The sequence below is a fragment of the Macaca fascicularis genome, chromosome X, assembly GCF_037993035.2.
Source record: "Macaca fascicularis isolate 582-1 chromosome X, T2T-MFA8v1.1".
NCBI classification, from domain to species: domain Eukaryota; kingdom Metazoa; phylum Chordata; class Mammalia; order Primates; family Cercopithecidae; genus Macaca; species Macaca fascicularis.
In genome coordinates, this window is record NC_088395.1 from 46,650,889 (window position 1) to 46,677,925 (window position 27,037).

Sequence of the window (27,037 nt, forward strand, 5' to 3'; positions counted from 1 at the left end):
TATGCTGTTTATAGCAGCAAAAGACTAGAAATACCCTGAATGTTCATCACTAGGAGAAAGGTGAATAAATATTGGCATTCCCATGCAATGAAATACTAAGCAGCTGCTTTTGCAAACAAGGTAGACCATTGGTTTTAAACACTGGATACTTCTCTCCCCTAGGGGATATTTGGCAATGACTAGAGACACTTTGGTTGCCAAAACCGGAGGAGGGATTCTACTGGCACCTAGCAGAGATAGAGGCCAGGGACTCTGCTATACATACAATGCACAGGAAAGCAGCCACAACAAATAATGATCAGAACCACAATGACAATAGTGCTGCACTAAGAAACCCTAGGGACAACTAAATACAAGTAAAGTGGAATGATCATGAAGACAAGACCAAAAGGACCAGAATGAGCTCTAATGTGTTAGAGAAAAGGTGTGTGAGAGCAAGAGCTAGCACATACAGGAGTGAACAAAGAGACTCATACATCCTGGCTGGGCCTGGTGGCTCACGCCTGTAATCCCAGCACTTTGGGAGGCTGAGGCAGGCGGATCACAAGGTCAGGAGATTGAGACCATCCTGGTTAACATGGTGAAACCCCGTCTCTAGTAAAAATACAAAAAATTAACCGGGCGTGGTTGCAGGCGCCTGTAGTCCCAGCTACTCGGGAGGCTGAGGCAGGAGAATGGCATGAACACAGGAGGCGGAGCTTGCGGTGAGCTGAGATTGCGCCACTGCGCTCTAGCCTGGGCAACAGAGCAAGATTCTGTGTCAAAAAAAAAAAAAAAAAGATTCATACATCCATACAGATAAGCATACATATTCTCTGAAAGACTGTACCAAAAAATGAAGGAATCTTGAGGATGGGAAAATTATTTTTTGCCTTTTCTTGAACAAAGCTTTCATTTGAATTTTTACTATGTGTATGCATTACTTTTAAATGTTCAATTTATTAATGCTCTATTCAGAATATTTTTACATTTTAAGATCCATGTTCTTAAGGGAAACTGGTCTACAATTTTCTTTTTTGTAGCATCTTCCTCAAATTTCCGGTTAAGTGGCTTCACAAAATGAACTGGGTACCTTTTCGTCTTTAATAGCCTGGAAAACTGGAACACAGAAATTATCTGGTCTTTACATTTAGTGAAAGGAGTAATTATGAAGGATTTCGGAGGGCAAATTTAAGTCTCAGTACCTTTTAGTCAAAACCTGACTACCAGGTATAACCTCCATAAACACTGGTACTACAGAGCAAGCAGATACAGAGAAAGTTGTTCATGAGGCACTGTTTACAATAGTAAAAAGAAATTAGGCCAGGCATGGTGGCTCATGCCTGTAATCCTGACACTTTGGGAGGCCGAGGTGGATGGATCACCTGAGGTCAGGAGTTCGAGACCGGCCTGACCAACATGGAGAAACCTCGTCTCTACTAAAAATACAAAATTAGCTGTGCGTGGTGGCACGTGCCTGTAATCCCAGCTACTCGGTTGGCTGAGGCAGGAGAATCGCTTGAACCTGGGAGGCAGAGGTTGCAGTGAGCCGAGATCGCACCATTGCACTCTAGCCTAGGCAACAAGAGTGAAACTCCGTCTCACACACACACACACACACACACACACAGAAATTAAAAACCTAAATATCTGTGAATAGAAAAAATAGTTACATGATATATCCATACTATGAAATAGGAATTAAAACAATCTTTATATATTAACAAGGAACACCACCCAGGATATAATCAGGTTCAAAAAGCAAGATAGGTATGTGAATATGATGCCATTTGTGTAAAAGCATAAAAAACAATACATATGTATATGTTTTTAGTTCATTAAACTGACATAAATGCATCTACCTCACAGTTTCAACCAACTGTTAACAGTGGACATCTCTAAGGAGGAATGTGGTACCAGGGGGAGAAGAAATAGAAACTTTATTGGCTACTAGTTTCTTCTATGTACATTAAAACATTATACACAAACATATTCTCTTAAACACAGTAAAAAAGACCAAGCGATCTAGAAGTGAAGAAAGAGGCAAAAGCAAGATGAATCTATGTATTTAAACAATTCTTCTCTGAGAAGGAGAAGAAAAGATGAGGTACAGTTTCTGGAAGAACAAGTAAAGAGAAGTATCTTTTTCTGTTTTTCCTCTCTCCTGGTGAGGGGAAGGATTAGAGAAACCAGAGGCTGAGGACAAGTTGAACAGAAAACAGCCAGAGAAGAGTGGATAATTGGTATTTTCAAGTGTATTATATAGATTCCAAACTTTGCCTCAATTTCACTGGAAAAAAAGTAGGGGTACATTAGAACTCACCTGGGACATGGCCATCTTGTTGTGCTCCGGCAAAGGATGGCGATCTATAAAGACAGAATTAGAAAGGGTGAGTTCAGTGGGTATAGACATAAGATCATCATCACCACCCTAATAATAATTACCTTTGCACCCTGGGAAGAATGATCTAAAAATAAGGCCTGGTAGCTTCAGCCTATTCCCATGGGATGCTACTAAGATCATGTGGGTTTTGCGCATGAAACTTTGTCTCACTACTAAGATCATGTGGGTTTTGCGCGTGAAACTGTCTCGCTACTAAGATCATGTGGGTTTTACACATGAAACTGTCTCGCTACTAAGATCATGTGGGTTTTGCACATGAAACTTTGTCTCCCTTACTGGACAGATGCATGACTTGTGTCCAAGGTCATCTAAATGTCAGAAACCAGTAACAACTTAACATCTCCTTTACCTCAAGAGTTCTATTCCTAGCACAAAGATGCAAAATGTTACTGTTGTCATTTCCACTAAAAAAATGTGCCTATAATCCCTGCATGTGGGGAGGCTGAAGGAGAGGATTGATTGAGGCCAGGAGTTCAAGACCAGCCTGGGCAACATAGCAAGGCCTTGTCTCTACAAAACTAAAAATTAAAAATATTAGCTGGCGTGGTGGTGCATGCCTGTAGTCCCAGCTACTCAAAAGGCTGAGGTGGGAGGGTCTATTGAGCTGAGGAGTGCGAGGTTAGTGAGCCATGATCACGTTCCTGCACTCCAGCCTGTGTGAAAACGTCAGAGCCTGGCTCAAAAATAAACAAAAAATAAACAAAAAACTTGGAAGCAACTAAATGTGCAGCAAAGGGGACTCAGTAAAAAAATATGAAACGTGCAAAACAAGCATACTACACAGGCTTTAAAGATGGTTTCTGAACTTCGTTTTCAGTTCCTGGGTGTTTAAAAGGAGGTTCCGGCACAGCAACTGCAGTGTGATCTCATTTTTGTTAAGCAATATGTACAAATATGAAGTCTCAAACAGCATTTATTCTTTTTTTTTTTTTGAGACAGTTTTGCTCTTTTTGCCCAGGCTGGAGTGCAGTGGCATGATCTTGGCTCACTGCAACCTCCACCTCCTGGGTTCAAGCGATTCTCCTGCCTCAGCATCCCAAATAGCTGGGATTATAGGCATGCACCAACATGCCCAGCTAAGTATTTTTGTATTTTTAGTAGAGACAGGGTTTCACCATGTTGGTCAGGCTGGTCTCGGACTCCTGACCTCAGGTGATCCACCCGCCTTGGCCTCTCAAAGTGCTGGGAATACAGGCGTAAGTCACCGCACCTGATCTCAAACAGCATTTATTCAAATGCTGACATTGGTTACATTGATTGGTGATTTTAATTTCCTTGTTTATTTGCATTTTGGACAATGAAAATTAATTACTAATGAAACAAAAATTAAAAATTATTAAAAATCAATTCTTATCAAACAGAGCCCTAGAGGTGAAAAGACCCTCTGCAAGTGTGTATGAGTAGGATCTCTTGATGTGGTTTGGAGGAAGGAGGCCAACAAGGGCTCAGAGGGCTGCAGGGAAGGAGAGGTGTGGGGCTGGGTGGGTAACAGCCCAGCACTGTCAGTTCTGTGAGGGGTTGAAAACCACTGTGCCTGCTCCCCTGCATCTGCCTCTTTAACTGGCCACCTACCCTGTTCCCACCCCACCACTTCCTCCTTTCCCACGATTTGCATTTTGATTGCCATGCTCCTCCTTCTTTGGCAGTTTTTCAAAAGAAAGTTCCAGCAAGGAGCTTCTGTGCAGAGTAACCATTTCTTACTTCAGCAATCACTGTGATACCATCAGGACAACAGGGTTCAGCTCCGTGTAGGTTAACAAGTCATGTCCTCAGACCTGGTTTCATTAAGCTTCTAAATAAGGCAGCAGAGCTGGATGACAGCGTACCTAGAGACTACTCTGAAATTCTATAAACTAAAAATATATTTTCTGCACTTTGGTCAGGATGAAGGGACACTCGCATTTCCCCTGGAAGCAGGTGCCTGGTTGATGATGTGGGGCTGACTCAAATTCAGAAAAAGCCAATGGCAAGAGAAGGAAGCACGGGGGTGCACAAATAGGTGTGCTAGGAGAGGCCAATCCTCTGTGGCTGGCTGTGATCCTTTCTAGCCTCATCCCGCCTTTGCAGGCACTACAGCAGGGCACCTGCCCCATGGCGGGGGTACCCATGCCTCCATTCACCTGTGACTTTCACCTGTCCCTCCTCCAGTAGGAATCAAACTGCACTGTCATATGGTCCTTGATGGCACCTGGAAGTTGAGCCAGTTTGCTCTGTCTCAGCTGAAGTGAGGGACAAAGGTCACTAAGGATCCAGCTCTTCTAGGACCTGCTGTCCTGTGAACCTCCTTTCTCTGCCCTGAGGATCTGGGTCTGGACTCTGGGCTGAGGCTTCTCCTCCAACTCGCCTCAGCTCAGCGTACCTCTCTTATGTCCAAGGCGGCAGGACCAAGGGATTCAGAGACAAACATACCCCAGCTGGGGCCATCACTATAGCACCAGATCTCTGCCTGTGACCCAGGGAACTCACCTCCTCCTGGGGCCTCAGCCTAAGTCTTCTGAGACTAAGTGAGGAAGCCGGGGCTCAGATAAACTGGAGTCTGAAGTCGGTGTAGCAGTGGTCTCAGGTCTGCACTCTGACCCTTGAAACACAATGACCACAGGAGACTCAATTAGCAACACCTATGCTCCCTTCCATGCAGTGAAGTTGAGTAAAACCCAAAGGTTTTTACCCAACAGAAGAGGGACAACGCCTCATTCTAGCTTTAAGAGTGAATTAACATTCATGCACAGCTCAATTATCCCCAGTGACGAAAACCCTGCCTTCCTGGGTTCGGGCTTTGGAACCAACTGATCACCTGCTGTGCCACTTTCATTCACTGAAGAAATGAGTGCCTTCCATGAGCCGGTTCTCCGTGCTGCAAATCCATCAGTGAACAAAATTTCAAATTCCCAGTTCCAGATTTCTAGTCTGGAAGAAGAGACACACAGGAAATAATAAACATGATAAACAAAGTACAGGAAAAGAAAAAGAAAAAGGCTCCCTCAGGTTTGCTACCTACGTGACTTTGGACAGGCTGCCAAGCCACACTGTGCCGTTTTCTCTCTATAGCAGGAAAATAATCATCGTAACACCTCACAGGGCTCCTATTAATGTGAAACGTTTGCAAGAGTGCCTGGCAATTACCAGGGGGTGAGGATACAAGCGCTGAGTGACTCAATCAATTAGTCAGTCGTTGGCCCCGAACCTCGCCCCCAACACTCACGCCCACCGTCCGTGTCACTCAACCCCCACAAGGGCGCTCACCCGTGGCCCCATGACCCCACGGCCCCGTAAACTCCCGTCATTCCTCCCGTCCCCCACATTCCCCTATCCAATCCATCACCACCCCCGTCCCGCTTACTTCACTGCCAAGAGCCTGAAACCTCAGGGGCGGAAGACCACAGCCAGTGTGAACGAAGCGCCACCCTGCGGGTCAGCCGAGCATTTCCGCTTCCTACTGCCCCCTGGGAACGCGAGGTCAAAGCAATGCGCACGCGCAGTGACTTGAAGGCGGGGCAACAAAGGGTACGGCCGATATGGTGCTCCTCGGCCCGCGCTTCAATGGTTATGACAGTGTTAACTCTAAGGGGAGAAGGAATGTGTGACCATTAACAACGGTGAGTCGTACAAAAGGCTCGGGGAGGCGTACCTGGGCGGAGACAGGCGAGAGAACTCCGCGCGGGCTTTCCAGTGACCAGGTCCCCGCCAGCTCCGAAGCCGAAATGCCTTCTTCCACTTCATTATCTTGCAGTGGACGTGAGGTGTTCCCACCCCTCTGTCCCCAAGGCCACTGTTTCTGTCTTCCGCTCCTGGGAATAAGAAAAAGAGTCGCGCCTCTGACATCAGTGGCAGCTCCGGAGCGCGGCCCTCTAGGGTCCAGGCAGGCCACACGGAGCGGGGCCCCAGGCCTCGCTCGGAGCGTCCTAAGAGCAAGAGGTCTGGCCCAGTCGGGGAAGTGGCCTGGAAGAGGGGCCTTGGAGCCGGGCTACAAAGCCAGCAACCTCCCGAAGTGAGGGAAAAAAGCCTCATTCTGATTGTTTTCTACCCAATGGAGGGGCTCCGGTTCCTAGGATCTTACACACGCTGGGAGAATCTGGGTTTTACTTTTTAGCGGAGAGGTGTTTTCTCCGAGAATGCCAGCCAGTGGTAACACAGCCCGCTAAAAAGGCCTGTAGTGGCCTTGAGGAAAGTTTTCTGTTTCCTGTCTGGGTCTGGGAGAAAGAGACCAAGTGTGTTCTCCATGCTTACTATGCCTGCCTGGTCACCAAGCAGGCCTCCTTGGGTCAAGTATGACAGAGTCTCCCTCAGGTACACAGCAAACCCTTATGTGCTGGAGCCAGCTGGTGCCAGACACTGTTCATAGATGTGTCCAAGACATTTGTGGAATCTATCAGACACGTATTTAATTTCCATTTGAACATGGGTCTTTTTCCTCTTTCTCTTTCTCCTGTCAGGTTAACTTGCATTCCCCAGATAGTTTGGATGAGTTACAACCCAAATCTGCAAACTCAATACAGCCAGACCCTGGGAAGTGACCCTCTCCAAGCCTCCTGTACAAGTCCCAGGAAAAGAGCCTGTTTTCCCTTGGACAGGTGAGCAGTGAATTACTGCTCATTCAGAATTACATGTCATGTGTTACTGATGGCCAGGTTTAGATACCAACCTATTTCTAGAGGAGAGGTGATTTGATAACCTTTTCAGATATCACTATCACTAGGCAGAAAAGGGTTAATACTATGACAGTGTCCTGAGGACAGTAGAGAAACTGCAAACTGCAGAAGTACCTGATCTGTGGCCCTGGCCAGCATCTCTCCATATCCTGATTCTGTAAGATCAAGTGTTTATGCAGAAAGAGAAGGGACCGATGATTTGAATGTGACCAGATGTATGGCACGCCCTTATTGCCATGCCAGCATTTGCTATTCATGATGTTAGTATTCAAAAATCAAGAAACACTCTGCATGGGCCATTGGTGTCTACTAATCCGTTGGAAGAAAAGACTGGAATCCACCACTTACTAGCTCCTTGGGCCTCAGTCCCCTCTTTTCTGCCATAACTAAGGACCACCTAATCTAGATGGCTGCTGTTATTGTTCAAAGGAACATCTTTAGAGCCTCAAGCCCAGGAATAGTCCATGGCAGGCACCTGGTAAATGTTAGTTTTCATTGTCCTCTCCCAACACTATGAAACATGCAGCACTCTCTGCAACTGCCCCTGTGGATTTCCATAGGCAGGAGAGCATCTAGTGTTGAGTGGAGCTGGTATTCTCAGAAACGAAGCCCCTTTCCTCATTTTGTGCCAATCTCTTCAGTCATTTGTACCCTAGTAGTATAGGGCTTTGTCAAAGTCACTGTCATCTAATGTTAACAGTTGTTTTTGCCAGATGACTTTTCAAAAAGTGACTGTTAATGTGATAAAAACACTGCATGTAGCCAATTTTTTTTTTTTTTTTTTTTTTTTGAGACGGAGTTACTGCTCTTGTTGCCCAGGCTAGAGTGCAGCGGCGTGATCTTGGCTCACTGCAACCTCTGCCTCCCAGGTTCAAGTAATTCTCCTGCCTCAGCCTCCCAAGTGGCTGGGATTATAGGCACACGCCGCCATGCCCAGCCAATTTTTTTGTATTTTTAGTAGAGACAGGGTTTCACCATATGTTGGCCAGGCTGGTCTCGAACTCCTGACTTCAGGTGATCCTCCTGCCTCAGCCTCCCAAAGTGCTGGGATTACAGGTGTGAGCCACTGCGCCCAGCCAACTATTTTCTTATTTGTTATATATTTATTTTAGAGATAGGATGCCATTATGTTACCCAGTCTGGAATGCAGTGGCTAATTAGAGGCATGATCATAGCATACTATGACCTCGGCTCAAAGGACCCTGCAACCTTAGCCTCCTGAGTAGCTGGGACAAATGTGCACCACCACAGCTGACTAATTTTTAAATTTTTTGTAGAGATAGGGTCTGGCTATGTTGCCCAGGCTGGTCTGGAATTCCTGGACTCAAGGCCTCTTCCTGCCCTCAGCCTTCCAAAGTGTTAGGATTACAGGGTGAATACCCACACCCAGCCAGTGTGAATTTTCTAATGCTGAGTAAGTTGTGATCCAGAAGTAAATGTATCTGCAAGCTGATTTAAATTGTAGATTTTCTTCTCATTGTGTATTTTCTGATGTTGAATAAAGTCTGAGTATTAACTAAAGTTTTTCCTTCTTCTTAAATATGTAAGAATTGTCCTCAAAATCTCCATTCTTGAGCACAGTAGTAAAAATATTTTTACATACATTGTATTTCAAGGGTTCTGCATAAACAACTTTGTTTTATTATGACTAAATTTATTTGGGAATTTTATCAAATATATAATACTGAGATGTTCTCATTCCTTTTGTGAAAATGGTCTGGTTTAAAAACCACTGCCTTCAAATGAAAACCACTAGGTTTCTTATGCTTGCCTCGTCTTTTCTCTGTTTTTCTTTCATTTTTTAAAAATACATGTCTTTGGCCGGGCGCGGTGGCTCAAGCCTGTAATCCCAGCACTTTGGGAGGCCAAGACGGGCGGATCACAAGGTCAAGAGATCGAGACCATCCTGGCTAACCCAGTGAAACCCCGTCTCTACTAAAAAAATACAAAAAAACTAGCCGGGCGAGGTGGCGGGCGCCTGTAGTCCCAGCTACTCGGGAGGCTGAGGCAGGAGAATGGCATAAACCCGGGAGGTGGAGCTTGCAGTGAGCTGAGATCGGGCCACTGCACTCCAGCCTGGGCAACAGAGCGTGACTCCGTCTCAAAAAAAAAAAAAAATACATGTCTTTATTTTTTTATACCTAAAACAGTGGGTTTTTAAAATGTGATATATGTATGCATTGTGTAATGATTACCACAATCAACTAATACATCCATCACCACCCATACTGTACCTTAGATCTGCAGAACTTGTTCATCTTAGAATGTTTCTACCTTTTAGGTCGGGCATGGTGGCTCAACGTCTGTAATCCTAGCACTTTGGGAGGCCAAGGTGGGTGGCTTCCAGAGCTCAGGAGTTCTAGACGAGCCTGGGGAACATAGTGAAACCCTGTCACTACTAAAAATACAGAAAATTAGCCGGGTGTGGTGGCGCGCTCCTGTAGTCCCAGCTACTTGGGAGGCAGAGGCATGAGAATCATTTGAGCCTGGGAGGCAGAGGTTACAGTGAGCTGAGATCGCGCCACTGCACTCCAGCCTGGGCGACAGAGCAAGACTCTGTCTCCCCGCCCCAAAAAAGAATGTTTTTATTTTTTGACCAACATCTCCCCATTTCCTGCCTCCCACTCCTGCATCCCCAGTCCTTGGTAACCACTGTTGTACTCTCTGTTTCTGTGAGTTCAACTTTTTAAGATTTCACCTTTAAGTGAGATCATGCAGTATTTGTCAATCTGTGTGTAGTTTATTTCATTTAGTATACTATCTTCCAGGTTCCTTTTTCCCTCTGTGTCTCAAGTCCACCTTTGCATTGTTACTTTCTTTTCTGAAATGAAAATGGTGTTGTGGCTACTACGCATGAGTATCCTAGCTAGATATCAACTATGGGCTTTGTAGTATCTGGATTAGCTGTAATGTACATGTGAATGGTGACTAGTAAAAAATATATAATAGGAAAAATGATGCACTTCGAAAGCAAGAATACAAGTATAAATAAGCCCCCTAAGAAGGTTGGACATCATCTATATAAAGGAAAATAAACTGTACTCCTTAGTGAAGACTTAATACTGTAAAACCCAAATTGTCCCCAAGCCTAATTGATAGATTTAAGGCAATTTAACCAATATGCTAAATGGGATCAGGGGCCTATAGTACAATTATACTTCATTTTAATTGGCAGAAAAAAAATATATGAACAACTAAGAGTATTTGGTGGATAGAGGTAACATGGGAAGACTCATCTTACAAGATATTAGAGGGCATTATAAACTAAAGTAAATAATGTGGCATAGAGCAGAATTAAAGAGATCACTGAAACAAAAAAAAAAATCCAGAATCAGAATACATGGAATGTGGAGTCCTAATAAGTAAGCAACAAGAAGGAAGGGGCCGCAGGTGAGAGAGAACAGTTGTTCTATAGATGGCTAATTGCAAACAACCTGCTGGCACACATCCTGTTCCCAAATCCCTTGTTTTGCACATAGCCTTTCCAGCACAACCTTATACAACTTAAACCTCCAGCCCCTGCCTCTCAGACAGCCTTTTCTCTGCTGTGCCGCCCATTGAACCCTTGCAACGTATCTTCATACTTTCTCTGATAAATCTGCCTTTCTTTACCTATGACTGTTTTGGCAAAATTCCTTTACTGTCCACAATACCATCCCCACCCAGTTGCACCCAAGACATGGAAGACTAAATGTCTGACGTTTAGCTTAAGAAGTATGAAAAAATAAGTTGAGAGGGGCCAAGCATGGTGGCTCATGCCTATAATCCCAACACTTTGGGAGGCTGAGGTGGGAGGATGACTTGAACCTAGGAGTTTGAGACCAGCCTGGGCAACATAGTAAGACTCATCACTACCAAAAAAAAAAAAAAAAAAAAAAAAATCTGGGCATGGTGGTGTGTTCCTGTAGTCCCAGCTACTTAGGAAGCTAAGATGGAAGAGTAACTTGAGCCCCAGAGGTTGAGGCTGCAGTGAGGCATGATCATGCCACTACACTCCAGCCTGGGCAACAGGGTGAGACCCTGCTGCAAAAAAAAAATTACAAACCTACTTAATGCTAAGTTATAATGGTTGACAAAAATGTCAGTAGAAAGCAGAGTTCCAACACATATCCATGTATGTATGGAAAATGAAATATAAAGGTATTTTAAGTTTGTGAAAATTAATAGGATTGATGTGATGTAAATCTGTAAGGAAAAAATCCTGAACCCCTACATATTATATATAATGACAAACTCCAAGTGGATTAAAATTAAATATGAAAAATAATAAAATATAAAATATATGGGTCGGGTGCGGTGGCTCACGCCTATAATCCCAGCACTTTGAGAGGCCAAGATTGAGACCAACCTGGCCAACATGGTGAACCCCTGTCTCTACTAAAAATACAAAAATTAGCTGGGCATGGTGGCACGTGCCTGTAGTCTCAGCTACTCGGGAGGCTGAGGCAGGAGAATCGCTTGAACCCGGGAGGTGGAGGTTGCAGTGAGCTGAGATGATGCCACTACAATCCAGCCTGGTGACAGAGTGAGACTCCGTCTCAAATAAATAAATAAATATATATGTACACACACACACACACGTATATATGAATATTACATGACATCATGGTGGAGCATAAACCAGAAGGACAACCCTGAAGCCATAAAATAAATCCTAGACTTCATTTAAAATATATATATATTGGAGACAGTATCACTCTGTCACCCAGACTGGATTGCAGTGGTGTGATCTCAGCTCACTGCAACCTCTGCCTCCCAGGTTCAAGGGATTCTCCTGCCTCAGCCTCCTGAGTAGCTGGGATTACAGGCATGCACCACCATGCCCAGCTAATTTTGTATTTTTAGTAGAGGTGGGGATTCTTCATGTTGGTCAGGCTGTTCTGGAACTCCAGACCTCAGGTGATCTGCCTGCTTTGGCCTCCCAAAGTGCTGGGATTACAGGCGTGAGCCACCGCACCCGGCCAGTTTTAAGTATTCTTTAGATGACAGTTGGCTGAGAGAGTTAAGCTGTTATCTGAAGACGTGAAGTCAGTAGAAAGGAATGCTTGAGTTAAGATAAGGGGGTTATGGGGGCTGAGGACCTTGTTATGTAGATGAAGGTTCGTAGGTAGCAGCCCTCAGAGAGAATAGGTGGTAAATGTCTCTTTCAGACCTTAAAGAGGTCAGACTCACAGGTAATCTCTCCTAGATCTGGGAAAGGCCTAGAAAGGGAAGGCCTGGGTGCATTAATGGAGATTCTCTACCGATTCAAATTTCCACTGCAAAAGGCAGCTTTGCAGAGCCATTTCAATGTGTTAGCCCTGTGGCAGCCATCTTAAAATATGTTAAAGAAATATATTTTGGGATAAAATAATTTGGTTTCCTTCAGTGTCTGCTATCTATCATGTGATGCTATACCAGAGTCAGGTTGGAAAGTAAGCCCCATTGTGTCAGCTTAATTTTAAAAATCTAATTAGATTTTTGTGGTTTGTAGGGCATGACTCCCCAGGCCCCTTAGATAGGAATTTCAAGATCGGAGTTTAGTCCTCATATGCCATAGGAAATCAAAAGACAAGTTATAGACTGGGAAGAATATTTGCAACTCTTAAGAAGAGAGGCGATATTGAAACTGCCTTTGCAAAAATTTTAACAGTGAGAAAATTATGACAGTGAAAGAGATCTGATCTAAACAACCCCCATCTTGCCTTTAAACTCTAAACTGGCCTTGGTCATCCCTGGGCATGGGCCAAGCTAACTTTGGGGAAAATGTTTAAATTTAAATTTAAATTTAAATTATAATAGCCCTTCCCCACAACTAAAGCACCTTTGTAAAACTAATGAGGCCGGGCACAGTGGCTCACGCCTGTAATCCCAGCACTTTGGGAGGCCGAGGTGGGTGGATCACATGAAGTCAGGCATTCGAGACCAGCCTGACCAATATGGTGAAACCCCTGTCTCTACTAAAATTACAAAAATTAGCCAGGCGTGGTGATGGGCGCATATAGTCCCAGCTACTCAGGAGGCTGAGGCAGGAGAATCACTTGAACCAGGGAGGCAGAGTTTGCAGTGAGCTGAGATAGCACCACTGTACTCCAGCCTGGGCAACAGAGCAAGACTCCATCTCAAAAAAAAAAAAAAAAAAAGAGAAAAAAAAGAAAGATGAAAGGGGCCTGAATTTTGCTAAGATGTAGGTGGAGTTAAATGATTAATGGCCATTGTTCCGGAGACCACAAGATTTGCAACTTCCCCTGTTACTCCTGTAAATAAATCACTATTGTAGAACCTAAGATTGGCCTTTTGAGATGTCTTTTCTGGCTTTTGCATTTATGGTGACCGAATGGCTCCACTCGGACTGGCAAGATGGACTCATGACTAAATTGGTCTTGTGGCCCCCACCCAGAAGCAGACTTGGCACACAAGGGCCGTTTTCCACACCCCTATGATTGCACTTCCAGCCAATCAGCCCCCTGTCTGACAAACTATCCTTGAAAAACCCTAACTTCTGAGTTTTCAGGGAGATTGATTTGAGTAATAATTCCATCTCCCACGTGGTGTGGCCAGCCTCATGTCAATTAAACTTTTTTTTTTTTTTTTTTTTGAGATGGAGTTTCACTCTGTCACCCTGGCTGGAGCATAGTGGCATGATCTCGGCTCACTGCAACCTCCACCTCCCAGGTTCAAATGGTTTTCCTGCCTCAGCCTCCTGAGTAGCTAGGACTATTGGGCACGTGCCACCATGCCTGGCTTTTTTTTTTTTTTTTTTTTAATTTGAGACTGAGTCTCGCTCTGTCACCCAGGCTAGAGTATAATGGCATGATCTTGGCTTACTGCAACCTCTGCCTCCTGGGTTCAAGCGATTCTCCCGCCTCAGCCTCCCAAGTAGCTGGGATTACAGGCATATGCCATCATGCCCGGCTAATTTTTGTATTTTTGTAGAGACAGGATTTCACCATATTGGCCAGGCTGGTCTTGAACTCCCGACCTCAGGTGATCCACTTGCCTCGGCTTCCCAAATTGTTGGGATTACAGGCATGAGCCATCATGCCCAGCCTTAATTTTTTGTGTTTTTGGTAGAGACTGGGTTTCACCATGTTGGCCAGGCTGGTCTTGAACTCCTGGCCTCAAGTGATCCACCTGTCTCAGCCTCCCAAAGTGTTGGGATTGCAGGTGTAAGCCACCACACCCAGCCAAACTCCTTATTGCAATGCCATGGTCTCAGTAAATTGATTTTGTCTGTGCAGTGGGCAGGAAGTGTTACCAGCAGCAAATCCAACAGGTCTACAACAAACTCGATCCTTGCCCCCTTGGAGGAAAGAATTTGGCCAAGGGGCAGAAGGCAGAGTGAGAGACCAAGGTAAGTTTTAGAGCATGAGTGAGAGTTTATTAAAGAGTTTTAGAGCAGGAACTAAAGGAAGTAAAGTACACTTGGAAGAGGGTCAAGTGGGCAACTTGAGAGATCCAAGTGTACTGTTCAGCCCTTGACTTGGGGTTTTATATGCTGGCATGGTTCTGAAATTTCCATTTCTCCTCGATTTTTCCTTGGAGTGGGCTGTCTGCATGCGCCATGGCCTGCCAGCACTTGGATGAGGCTGCACTTGCAGTGTGTTTACTGAAGTTAGGCACATGCTCATTTGAGGTATTTTTCCCTTACCAGTCAAGCATTCCTAGAGGAATGTCATATACCAGTTAAACTCCGCCATTTTGCCTCTCAGTGCACATACTTGAGCCCGTTCGCCTAACTCCTGACATCTTATTTGGAAGTTGCTCATTACCAGCTTCAGGTGTTTCTATCCTTTGGGAGATTGCCCTTCTCTGGTGCCAGCTGTGACCAATTATTATTTTAGCGAGACAGTTTAACAACCACCTGACCATCACCTGATGGTTGCCTGGGAACTTGGGGGCCTTCTCCTGCCCTGTTCATGTCTGCTTGTCTACCTATTCTAACAGAAGGACCCACTGGATGATTACAATGTCTCTAAAAAGAAAAAATCCCCACAAACTGCTATTTGTAAAATATGTAAAAGTGTACATATGTAAAAGTGAACATATGAATAGAAAATGGAAAAGGAGTCTGGGCGAGGTGGCTCACGCCTGTAATCCCAGCACTTTGGGAGGCCGAGGCAGGAGGATCACTTGAGGTCAGGAGTTCAAGATCAGCCTGGCCAACATGGTGAAACCCCGTCTCTACAAAAATACAAAAATTAACCAGGCATGATGGTGTGTGCCTGTAATCCCAGCTACTCAGGAGGTTGAGGCAGAGGTTGCAGTGAGCCGAGATCTCACCATTGCACTCCAGCCTGGGTGACAGAGTGAGACTCTGTCTCAAAAAACCAACAACAACAAAAAAGAGCTACTGTTAAAACATTTTAAAGGATAATTGATCTTAATTGCACATTGGAGAAAGAATACCCTCAAACAAAGCACAGTGGTGAATAGTATTTGCCTATGTGTTCTGGTAATTTTTCACCAGCTGAGCTAGTGTAATCATCTTGCTAAGGAAAATTTCTATAGTTCTAAGTAATCATGTTGATTTGAAATACCACTTATGCAACAAAATTGAATTGTACATCTTTTCTTCCCCCAGCAGATGGTGACATTTTATAGAATATAGAAAAATTATCCAAATGGATGAGTGAGCTATATAACTGAAATATAATTATCTCTATTTCATTTCTCATTTATCTACATCTTGAATTCATTTACAAAAAGGCATTCATCAGGAAGTAACATTTAATGACTATGCTTTCGGGGGTCATTTCTTTTTCTTTTCTTTTTCTTTTTTTTTTGACAGGGGCTCACTCTGTCACCCAGGCTGGAGTGCAAGAGTGCCATCATGGCTCACTGCAGCCTTGACATCCCAGGTTCAAGCAATCTTCCCACCTCAGCCTCCTGAGTAGCTGGAACTACAGGCACGCAGCATCACACTGGGCTATTTTAAAATTTTTCTGTAGAGACAGAGTCTCACCGTCTTGCCCAGGCTGGTCTCAAACTCCTGGGCTCAAGCAATCCTCCTTCCTCAGCCTCCCAAAGTGCTGCGATTACAGGCGTGGGCCGCCAATTTGTATAGTTCCTTCCTAGGGAAGTTTCTCTGAACATGTAGAGCATGTTTTCAAAAAAGTAACATTTATGAAAAGAAGACTAAGAACAATTTTAAAAATAACTAATACAGAAAGTAGAATTTTTCAGGCCGGGCATGTAATCCCAGCACTGTACGCCTGTAATCCCAGCACTTTGGAGGCTGAGGTGGGCAGATCACTTGAGATCAGGAGTTTGAGGCCAGCCTGGCCAACATGGTGAAACCCTATCTCTACTAAAAAAAAATACAAAAATTAGCCAGGCACGGTGCCAGGTGCCTGTAATCCCAGCTACTTGGGAGACTGAGGCAGGAGAATCACTTGACCCTGGGAGGCAGAGGTTGCAGTGAGCCAAGATTGTACCACTGCACTCCAGCCTGGGTGACAGAGCAAGACTATGTCTAAAAAATAAAAAATAAAAAAAAGTAGAATTTTTCAACATCTTCAATTCTTAGTTTGCACAGTGTTTATACTAGATATTTTCTCATCAGGTCACTTCAGCCTACCTATTTACAAAAATAAAATAGTAAGGACAAAATGCTAAAGAGGGCAAATCTGACTTTAATGTCCATCTCAGGCCAGGCGTGGTGGCTTACACCTGTAATCCCAGCACTTTGGGAGGCTGAGGTGGGAGGGTAGCTTGAGCCCAGGAGTTCAAGACCAGCCTGGACAGCATAGTGAGACCCTGTCTCTAAGAAAATGTCCACCTTTGATTTCTCTTCACTCCTTTTTTCCATGCAGGGCCTTCACTCCTCTTTGTTTCTCAGATTCCTTCTTTAGTATTATTTATTCCTTCCTTTAAGCTTCACACAGTAATGTTTGCTTCCCTACTTTCTGAGAGTACAGCATATAATTAAAATTCATTCTTAGGTATATGTAATTAGTATTCCCAGCTTAATGTGCCAATTATACCAGGGATATTTCATTCACTAGTTCAAACGGAACATCAATTGGATATCTCTCGTCTTTCAGGTAGTCTTGCTGAGCTCACAGTCCATCCAGAAAGAAAAACAAATTCATAACACTAATGTAAGAGGTTTTCTTTCTTTTTGAGATGGAGTCTCACTCTGTCGCCCAGGCTGGAATTCAGTGGTGCGATCTCAGCTCACCGCAACCTCCACCTCCTGGGTTCAAGTGATTCTCCTGCCTCAGCCACCTGAGTAGCTGGGATTATAGGCACCCACTACCAAGCCTGGCTAATTTTTTTGTATTTCTAGTAGAGATGGGGTTTCACCATGTTGGCCAGGCTGGTCTTGAACTCCTTACCTCAAGTGATCCACCCACCTCAGCCTCCCAAAGTGCTGGGATTACAGGCATGAGCCACCACGCCTGGCCATAAGAGATGTTTTAATGCAGGTATGTACAAGATGGAAACCTAGAAAATGAATCATTAATTCTGTTGAATGAACTTTATATGTGAGCTTCAAATTTAAGTGAGATATGACAGACTGAAATGTGAACAAAAGGTATTTTAGGCAGAGGGAACAACTTGAGCTCAGATATAGAAGCATCAAACTGTTCAGCATTTTTGTGAAACCCAGAAAAGTCTGACTAGAACACACAATATTTTTTTTTTTTTTTGAGGCGGAGTCTCGCTCTGTTGCCCAGGCTGGAGTGCAGTGGACGGATCTCAGCTCACTGCAAGCTCCGCCTCCCGGGTATACGCCATTCTCCTGCCTCAGCCTCCCGAGTAGCTGGGACTACAGGCACCCGCCACCTCGCCCGGCTAGTTTTTTTTGTATTTTTTAGCAGAGACGGGGTCTCACTGTGTTAGCCAGGATGGTCTCGATCTCCTGACCTCGTGATCCACCCGTCTCGGCCTCCCAAAGTGCTGGGATTACAGGCTTGAGCCACCGCGCCCGGCCTGAACACACAGTATTAAACAGTCAGTGTGCCAACAGAATTGGGATACAGGATGGAGGAGGAAGAGAGAGGAAGCAGTGGAAAGAGACTGCAGAGGTAGATGAGAGCCAGATTGGGAAAATCCTTAGAAGGCAGGCCAAGGAATAAGAACAGCACTGTAAAAACCCTTATGAGGTGTCCTAAGGAGTGTGGACTTGATTCTGCAGGCCCCAGATAGCCTTCTTAAGAAGGTGTGGAGATAGTAGAGGATGGAAGCAGAAAGACTAATTAAGAGATGATGGATCACACAAAGCTAGAGAGGAAAAGCACAATGTGGATTGATGAATGGTGGCATCTTGTTTGGGGGAAAGTTAATGATGGAGGCATATTTAAGAGGTATTTGCATGGTAGACTTACGGGGCTAGGATGACTGATTGGATGTGGTGCCTGAGAAAGGGAGAGGCATGCACAAAGATGACTGCAGGGTTTCTAATTCTGGCATCTTGCTGTGTAATAATAACATTCAAAACAGAAATTCATGAGGAATAGCAGATTTGTAGAGGGTTGTAGAGGATTTGCTTGGGGACAAGATGAATGTGAGGTACCTGGGTTGGGGGGACATCAGGTAGAGGTGCTGAGTCAGAATTGGAAACATGAGACTAACTGGAGTTCAGGAGATAAATTCAGGAGATGATTTTTGTTTGGGTGGGGGAGGGACGGAGTTTTGCTCTTATCACCCAGGCTAGAGTACAATGGCGTGATCTTGGCTCACTGCAACCTCCGCCTCCCGGGTTCAAGCGATTCTCCTGCCTCAGCCTCCCAAGTAGCTGGGATTACAGGCGGGCACCACCGTGCCTGGCTAATTTTTGTATTTTTAGTAGAAACAGCGTTTCACCATGTTGGCCAGGCTGGTCTCGAACTCGTGACCTCAGGTGATCCATCTGCCTCGGCCTCCCAAAATGCTGAGATTACAGGCATAAGCCACCATGCCCAGCCTGGAGATGATATTTAAGAGTGAATAATGTAAACTTGTTGGGAGAAGCCATGGGAATTGAAAATCTCAGGTGGTTGAGTACAAGAAGAGGGCGCCCAGCATGGAACCTTGGATTCCCAATATTTTAGGTTAGGTGGAGGCTATGAAGAGGATTAAGGAGAAAGAAATGAAGCCATGTTTAAGTACGGAAGATGGTGAGAAACTCCTCTCACAGCACAACTTGTATACTCACGGGAGATGGAGTGGTATACAGTGATATCCTAACAATCTCTCTAGAGTAATCCTTGCCCCACTTTGACCAGAGCTTGGAAGCTTGTCCAGTCTTCACATTAGAAAGTCAACATTTTAAGAATATGAAGAAGTAAGAGTGTTATAAAAGATGCCTGACCTACACTATGTAATTAATTTTCCTTTTTGTTAAGAAAATGTTGAAATTAACAAACGTGGCTGGGGGCAGTGGCACACGCCTGTAATCCCAGCACTTTGGGAAGCTAAGGCAGGAGGATCGCTTGAGCCCAGGAGTTCAAGACCAGCCTGGGCAACATAGTGAGACCCCCATCTCTACAAAAATAAACAAAATTAGCCGGGTGTGGTGGCACATGCCTGTGGTCCCAGCTACTTGGGAGGCTGAGGTGGGAGGATTGCTTGAGCCCCCGAGATTGGGGCTGCAGTGAGCTATGATTGCCGCCACTGCACTCCAGTCTGGGAGTCAGAATGAGTACCCATCTCTAATATATATATCTATATACCCTAAAACTAAGTTCTATTACAATTTGTGTTTTCCTTCTCATAAAATAAATTATACATATTATCACAAGGAAGAAAAATGTGTAAAATTAGAAAAAATTCCCATGAGAAGCCACTCTTTGCCCAGAAAATACGTTTATTTATTGATTTATGTTTTTATTAGAAAACTCAAAAGGACCTGATAAGTGTCCTGCCACTGGATTTCAATAGGAAATCACCATTTCTGCCCTCTGGGAGATAGTAAAAAAGATGGGAATACCTCCTCGTTTGAAGAGGTCAGGAAGTGTGGTAGATGCTGTCCAGATTCCCTTCTGGAATGAAGGAAGTATTCTCCAGCTGCTGGGAGCAGTGCCCACAGAAAACCCTCAGCTGTCAGCAACTTCAGTGATTGCCTTGGCTAAAAAGAGCGGCCTCACCCAAAGTTGCATCCTTCTAGGGGTCAGCCTGCATCTAATAGCTGAAAAACAGGGGGCCCAGCCCTCTCCCCTCAACAAGAGACAACTCCGAATAACCACCTCAACTTCAAAGATCACCATGTGGTAGACCAAGAGAGACAATGTTGGGCTTGTGCTGCCCCCTGACTTCCCCCTCTGCCCAATCCTATATCCTTCCCTTCCCTTCAAAAGATGTTGATCCCAAGGGCCCGCTCTAATAAATCTCCTGGGTACAGAGTTTGAAAGCAGCCTGGCCAACATGGTGAAACCCCATCTCTACTGGAAATACAAAAATTAGCCGGGTGTGGTGGTGGGTACCTGTTATCCCAGCTACTTGGGAGGCTGAGGCAGGAGAATCGCTTGAGCCTGGGAGGCAGAGGTTGCAGTGAGTAGAGATCGTGCCATTCCACTCCAGCCCGGGTGACAGAGCGAGACTCCATTTCAAAAAAACAAAACAAAAAAATCTCCTGGGTGCTAATCTTCATCTCAGAGTCTGCCTCCCAGAGAACTCAACCTATAATGTGGGTGAAATCGCAGAGCTTGGACAAGGCTTGCAGGCAAACCCTATATCTACCTTTTCATCCATTAGAGCTCAGAAGCTCAAGGCAGCTTGGGCATTGGAAGTAGAGCCATGATTACCTGGGGTTTATTTTATTTTATTTTAAAATTTATCTTCAGTAAATTTCATTCTTTTTGGTGTATAGTTCTATGAATTTTGACAAACTCACCAAGCCATGTAACTACTACCACAGTCAAGATGCAGAAGAATTCTAATTCCCCCCAAAGAACTACCTAATGCTGTCCCATTATGGTTGATTCCTCTACTCTGTGCTTAATCCCTGGAAAGAACTAATCTGTTCTCTGTCAATATACTTATGCATATTCCAGAATGTCGTATAAATGGGATAATACAGAATGTAGACTTTTGAGCCAGCTTCTTTCTCAGAGAATAAAGTATTTGAGATTCAGCCACGTCATTGTCTGTATCAATAGTCTGTTCCTTTTTATTGCTGAGTAGCATTCCATTGTATGGTTGATCACAATTTGTTTCTCCATTCACCAGTTGCTTCCAATTTTTAGCAATTATGACTAAAGCTGCTATCAACATTTGCATATAGGATTTTGTGTGAACATAAGTTTTCATTTCTTTTAAGGAAATATGTAGGCATGGAATTCGTGGAACATGTGGTAAGTATATTTTTAACTTTATTTTAAAAACCTGCCAAACTGTTTTTCCAAAGTGGCTGAACCATTTTTGCATTCCCACTAGCAATGTATGAATGTTCCAGTTGTTCTACAGCCTGGCCAGCATTGGTATTATCAGTTTTTTTAAGCCATTGCAATAGGTGCATCAGTAGTATTTCATTGTGGCTTTAATTTGCATTTTACTGTTGATGTTGAGCAGCTTGTTCATTTCCTTATAGACATCTGCATATCTTCTTTGGTGAAAAGGCTGTTCAAATATTTTGCCCATTTTTTGTGTGTGTTTATCACAAAACTAACTTTATTATATTTTTCCCAGTTAGATTTATTTGCTAAATGTCTTCACTGCCCCGGTGACTTCTGGTTCTTATTTTCTTGACACACACAATGTCCTCAGCCTTTTTTTTTTTTTTTTGAGACGGAGTCTTGCTCTGTTGCCCAGGCTGGAGTGCGGTGGCGTGATCTTGGCTCACTGCAAGCTCCGCCTCCCGGGTTCACGCCATTCTCCTGCCTCAGCCTCCCAAGTAACTGGGACTACAGGTGCCCGCCACCACGCCCAGCTAATTTTTTGTATTTTTAGTAGAGACGCGGTTTCACCATGTTAGCCAGGATGGTCTCGATCTCCTGACCTCGTGATCCGCCCGCCTCAGCCTCCCAAAGTGCTGGGATTACAGGCATGAGCCCTGCGCCCAGCCCTCAGTCTTCTTTGGATTTTCTGCACGCCTCTTGACATTCCACGTTACTCTGTGCAGATTCACTCTCCAAAGTGCTCGCTGCAGACTGGCTTTTCATCTTTCTTGATCTCAAACACATGGAGTCTGAATTTCCTGCTTCTCTTTTCCCTTCCTGATTCTACATGAGAACCCCCCGCTACTCTTCTGCCCTGTGCTCTCCTCTGCCACTTTAGGCTGGGAGCTCTTATTCTTTCTAACAGACCTCAAGCACCTTTTGTTTTCACTGACGTTGCCCCTAGGTATAGGTTTCTGGGCTCCATCATCTGGATTTTGAATGTCCATGTCTTGAGAGGTCTTCATGGGCTTCTTTTCATTTCAGTTTATTGGAATTCTTTCTGCTAATACAATTACCTCAGTTATTTTCTGTTCTACATCAGTCTTATTTTGGCGTCTGGAGCGCAGGGACATTCCCTTATTTTCAGGGACTGAGTTTTGTAATTCGTATTACTCTTTGTTGGTTTTCATGTTATTGCTGTTCAGATCTTCTGCAGGTTCAATTCTTTTTGCAGAAGTCCTCAGACTTCTCTTCATGATGAGCAAGGGTGATTTGCCTCTCACCCTGGGAGCAACCCTCTGCTTCTTGCTGGCTGGCAGCTCCTCTATGATTTCCTCTGGTGCAGGCATGCAGTGCGGCCTCTTGGTTCCTATGACACTTCCATCTTTTCCATATCCCCTCTTGAAGGGCAGTGGGGACAGGGAGGTGTTGCTTTTGCTTTGTGATTTTACAGGGTCTCTGGTGCCTACCAGGTCTCCCACGGGTTCTACTTTAGGGGCCTGAAGAACTCTTCTGGATATTTTTAGAGGTTTTCCACTGTCAGGTGCTGGCTTTGGAGTGCTTGTAAAGCTATCAGCACCATTTGCCAGTTCCTCAGTGTGGCCTGGTGTTTGTGAGAGCTCTTGGAAGCTGGCCAGATCTTCCAGGGGTTGGGCCTTTTCCTTAGGCACTGTTGGCCATCTCCTGCTGCCAGTTACATTTTCTGGGTTCAGCTTCTGCTTTGGGGGTTGCTTAAATGCTTTCATGCCTTTGCCCTCACCTGCTGGTTCTTTGTTGGTGTGCGTGGTCTCCCCTGATGTTTGTGTGAGCGTTCCAACTGCTAACAGCTCTTCTTTCACTTCTACTTTCTGGCCACAAGCCCTGGGCCATCTCTTTGAGCTTGTTGCAGTGTCTACTAGTTCTGGTGGTGATTTGTAGGGTATTTTGGTGGTTTTGTCATGAGTCATTGATTCTTCAGTATAACCTGGTACTGGGTCTTTGAAGCCGGCCAGGTCTTCTAGGGCTTGGGCCTTTTCCCTGGGTGCTCTTGGCCATCTCCTGCTGCCAGTTACACTTGCTGCTGGAGCCAGTGTCTGCTTTGCAGATTCCTTATATGCTTTGATGCCTTTATCTTCACCTACTGGTTCTTTGTCTGCTTCCACATTTTCTTGCCCATTTTTATATTGGATTGTTTGTTTCCTTATTGTTTCAAGAGCTCGTTGTATATTCTGGATACAAGTCATTTGTTAGATATGTTATTTATAAATATTTTCTCCCAGTATATTGTATTTTCATCCTCTTAACATCTTTTGTTGAGCAACGGCTCATAATTTTCATGAAGTCCAACTTATCAAATTTTTCTGTTACGGATAGTGCTTTTGGTGTCATATCTAAGAATTATTGGCCTAACTCCAGAAAACAAAGACTTTCTTCTGTGTTTTCTTCTAAAAGTTATACATCTTACATTTAGGTCTATGATTGATTTTTTTTTTTTTTTTTTTTTTTTTTTTTTTAGACAGAGTGTCGGTCTGTCACCCAGGCTGGAGTGCAGTGGTGCGATCACTGCTGACTGCAACCTCCCCCTCCCGGGCTTAAGCCATCCTCCCACCTCAACCTCCCAAGTAGCTCCCAGGCATGTGCCACCATGCCCAGCTAATTTTTTTTTAATTTTATTTTTTGTAGAGATAGAGTTTCACCATGTTGCCCAGACTGGTCTCAAACTCCTGGATTCAAGCAATCCACCTGCCTTGGCCTCCCAAAAAGCTGGGATTACAGGTATGAGCCACCAGGCCCAGCCAGGTCTATGATTGATTTTAAGTGAATTTTTGTAAAAACTATGGGCAAATTTCCGCACTCTCTATTCTATTACATTGACCTATGTATCCATCCTTGCACCAATACCACACTGTCTTGATTACTGTGGCTTTATAGTAAGTCTCAAATTTAAGTAGCATGAATCTTCCAATTTTGTTCTTATTTTTAAAAACTGTTTTGAATATTCTAATTTCTTTGCCTCTCCATGTAAATTTTAGAGTCACCATGCTGATATCTACAAAGAATCCTGCTGGGATTTGGACTGGAATTGTGTTGAATCTATAGATAAATTTTTAGAGTATTGACATCTTAACAATATTGAGTCTTCCAATCCATGAACACAGTGCTCCAGACCTTTCTAAATCTCCATATATTTAGCTCTCTTTTATTTCCTTCATCATTGTTTTGTAGTTTTCAGCATATAGATCTAGGACATATTTGTTAAATTTACACCTAAGTATTTCATTTCTCTGGTATTATTTCTATTTTCTTTTCTCTTCTTTTCTTTTTAGATTGAGTCTCGCTCTCTTCCCCAGGCTGGAGTGCGGTGGCACGACCTCAGCTCACTGCAACCTCTGCTTCCTGGATTTAAGCGTTCTTGTGCCTCGGCCTCCGGAGTAGCTGGGATTACAGGCGCCTGCCACCACGCCCGGTTAATTTTTGTATTTTTAGTAGAGACAGGGTTTCACCATGTTGCCCAGGTCTCAAATTCCTGACCGCAAGTAATCGGCTGCCTTGCCTCCCAAAGCTCTGGGATTACAGGCGTGAGCCGCTGCACCTGGCCTTCTTTGGTATTATTGTAAATAGTGCTTGTGGTGAGAAGGATAATGGCCCCTAAAGATATCCATGTCCTGATCCTTGGAACCTCTGTTTATGTTATCTTACATGATGTACTGGGCTGAATGGTGGCTCTCACAGATAGGTCAAGTCAATATCATGGAGATGTCAATTCTCCTTCCTATGTTATGTTATAAACTTACCAACTCTCAGTAAGAATACTTAAGCTTTTATTCTGGACCTAAACAAGTTGATACTAAAGTTCATATGAAAAAATAAATATGCAAGAATAGCTACATGGTCTAAGTTTCTTGAACCCATCATATTCCATTTCCACTTCATTCAATCAGGTCCTTCTCCACCTTCAGCTCTCTGCTCAAGCATCCCTTGTGGGAAGTCTTTACCACTACTACTACTGCTACTACTACTACTACTACTCACATACACACACACACACACACACACACACAGAGACAGAGAGAAGACAGAGAGAGAGAGATGGAGTGAGAGAGAGAGAGACAGAGACAGAGAGAGAGAGAGAGTTTGTGTGTCTGGGCAGATTTTTTTTTGAGTCTCGCTCTGTTGCCCAGTCTGGAGTGCGGTGGCACAATCTCAGCTCACTGCAACCTCCACCTCCCAGGTTGAAGCAGTTCTCCTGCCTCAGCCTCCTGAGTAGCTGGGACTACAGGCGCTTGCCACCACACCTGGCTAATTTGTATTTTTTAGTAGAGACAGGGTTTCACCATCTTGGCCAGCCTGGTCTCGAACTCCTGACCTCAAGTGATCTACCCGCCTCGGCCTCCCAAAGTGCTGGGATTATAGGTGTGAGCCACTGTGCCGAGCCCTGGGGCAGACCTTTATGTTATACATTCTCACAGAACTGTGTTCCTCTCCTTCAAGCACTTGGTTCAGTTTGGGGTTATTCACACATTAGGAGATTGATTTGGTTAAAGTTGGTCTCCTCTCTCAGGCTGGAAGGGACAACAGGGTCAGGGACTGTTTTGCTCATTGTGTACCTCCTCTGCCCAGCACAACCCCAGATACATGATTGCACTTGATACATATTTTTGAATAAATATTTGAATACATAAGAAAAAGTCTGGTCTCTAGGTCCATTGTTTCGAAAGTAGTAAAGATGTGATTTTAGCACCTCTGTTTATAATGTTGGAAACCTGATGAAAAACAGAAAAGGAGATTGTAGAGGTAGATTAGAGCCAGACTGTGAAAATCCTTAGAAGGCATGCTGGCCAGGAGCAGTGGCTCACACCTGTAATCCCCGCGCTTTGAGAGGCCAAGGCAGGAGAAGCGCTTGAGCTTAGGAGTTTGAGACCAGCCTGGGCAACAGAGTGAGACCTCATCTCCATAAAATATTAAAAAATTAGCCAGGCCTGGTGACACACACCTGTGGTCTCAGCTACTCAGGAGGCTGAGGTGAGAAGATCCTTTGAGCCTGGGAGGTCGAGGCTTTAGTGAGCCATGATCACACCCGTGCACTCCAGCCTGGGTGACAGAGCAAGATCCTGTCAGAGAGAGAGAGAGAAGGAGAAAGAGAGAGAGCGAGAGTGAGCGAGAGATAGAGAGAGAGAGAGAAGAGAGAGAGAGAGAGAGAGAGAGAGAGAGAGAGAGAGAGAGAGAGAATAGCAGAATAAACGAATCAAAAGAAATCCATTTTTTCTTTTTCTCAGTCTAAAATCCGAGTCTTATTTTTTTCTCAGCCAAGCAGACAGATTCTGCCTTCCCAATCTCTATTCATCTTTTTCTTTCCAACTGCCATCTATTTCAAATTCTCTGCTCTTTCTTTCTGTCCCAATAGGTCTTCCTCTCTCAATCCCAATCCATGGGATCCCAGCAAGACTATTTTTGGAAAGTCGTATCTGCTAACGTTACTTACTCCCTCAACACAAATCATCAGTAGTTTGCTATCAAAGCTCAAATGTAAAAGTGCTTCTTCCCAGCAGTCAATCAGACAACAAATGCTTATTGAGCACCTACTGTGTGCTTGACACCATGATAAGGTCTGGCATTCAAGACCTCTAACAACATAATTTTCAAACCTTAATGATTAGCATCATTATCCAAAGACCAATTGGAAGCCAAGACAGATTCTGAGCAGAGAAATGGCATGACCAAAATATATCACTGATTAAAAATTA

At 44.3% G+C, this 27,037-nt stretch overlaps 2 protein-coding genes and 2 long non-coding RNA genes across 14 annotated transcripts in view; 2 read left to right on the forward strand and 2 right to left on the reverse strand.

Moving 5' to 3' along the window:
• The window catches only part of ZNF674 (zinc finger protein 674), a 41,489-nt gene extending 35,678 nt beyond the window's left edge, over positions 1-5,811 (reverse strand). For 3 of the 11 annotated variants that reach the window (XM_074029939.1, XM_074029938.1, XM_005593383.5), the window contains exons 1-4: positions 5,724-5,811; positions 5,178-5,290; positions 4,850-4,961; positions 2,303-2,346 (exon numbers count right to left, since the gene is read on the reverse strand). In XM_074029939.1, coding sequence (XP_073886040.1) covers positions 2,303-2,317 — 15 coding nt within the window. In that variant the 5' untranslated portion in view covers positions 2,318-2,346; positions 4,850-4,961; positions 5,178-5,290; positions 5,724-5,811. Of the gene's footprint in view, positions 1-618; positions 756-2,302; positions 2,347-4,849; positions 4,962-5,177; positions 5,291-5,381 lie in introns of all 11 variants that reach the window. The other 8 variants (XM_074029942.1, XM_065538148.2, XM_074029940.1 and 5 more) reach the window with 5 other exon arrangements.
• Positions 5,812-5,858: 47 nt separating this feature from the next.
• Positions 5,859-8,553, forward strand: LOC107128478 (uncharacterized). Its single transcript, XR_001487747.3, has 2 exons — positions 5,859-5,979; positions 6,817-8,553. It is a non-coding gene; the product is annotated as an uncharacterized lncRNA (long non-coding RNA).
• Positions 8,554-21,239: 12,686 nt separating this feature from the next.
• Positions 21,240-25,981, forward strand: LOC141409457 (uncharacterized). The gene is made up of 3 exons (XR_012430290.1): positions 21,240-21,290; positions 23,976-24,068; positions 24,620-25,981. It is a non-coding gene; the product is annotated as an uncharacterized lncRNA (long non-coding RNA).
• Positions 22,404-23,536, reverse strand: LOC102129575 (proliferation marker protein Ki-67-like). Its single transcript, XM_065538674.1, has one exon. The coding sequence runs from the start codon at positions 23,534-23,536 to the stop codon at positions 22,484-22,486; it is 1,053 nt and encodes a 350-aa protein (XP_065394746.1). The 3' UTR covers positions 22,404-22,483.
• Positions 25,982-27,037: the final 1,056 nt, after the last annotated feature.

Bases quoted from the DNA above. Each gene is read 5' to 3' on its own strand.
- LOC102129575 (XM_065538674.1), bottom strand. From the start codon at position 23,536: ATGACTTGTATCCAGAATATACAACGAGCTCTTGAAACAATAAGGAAA.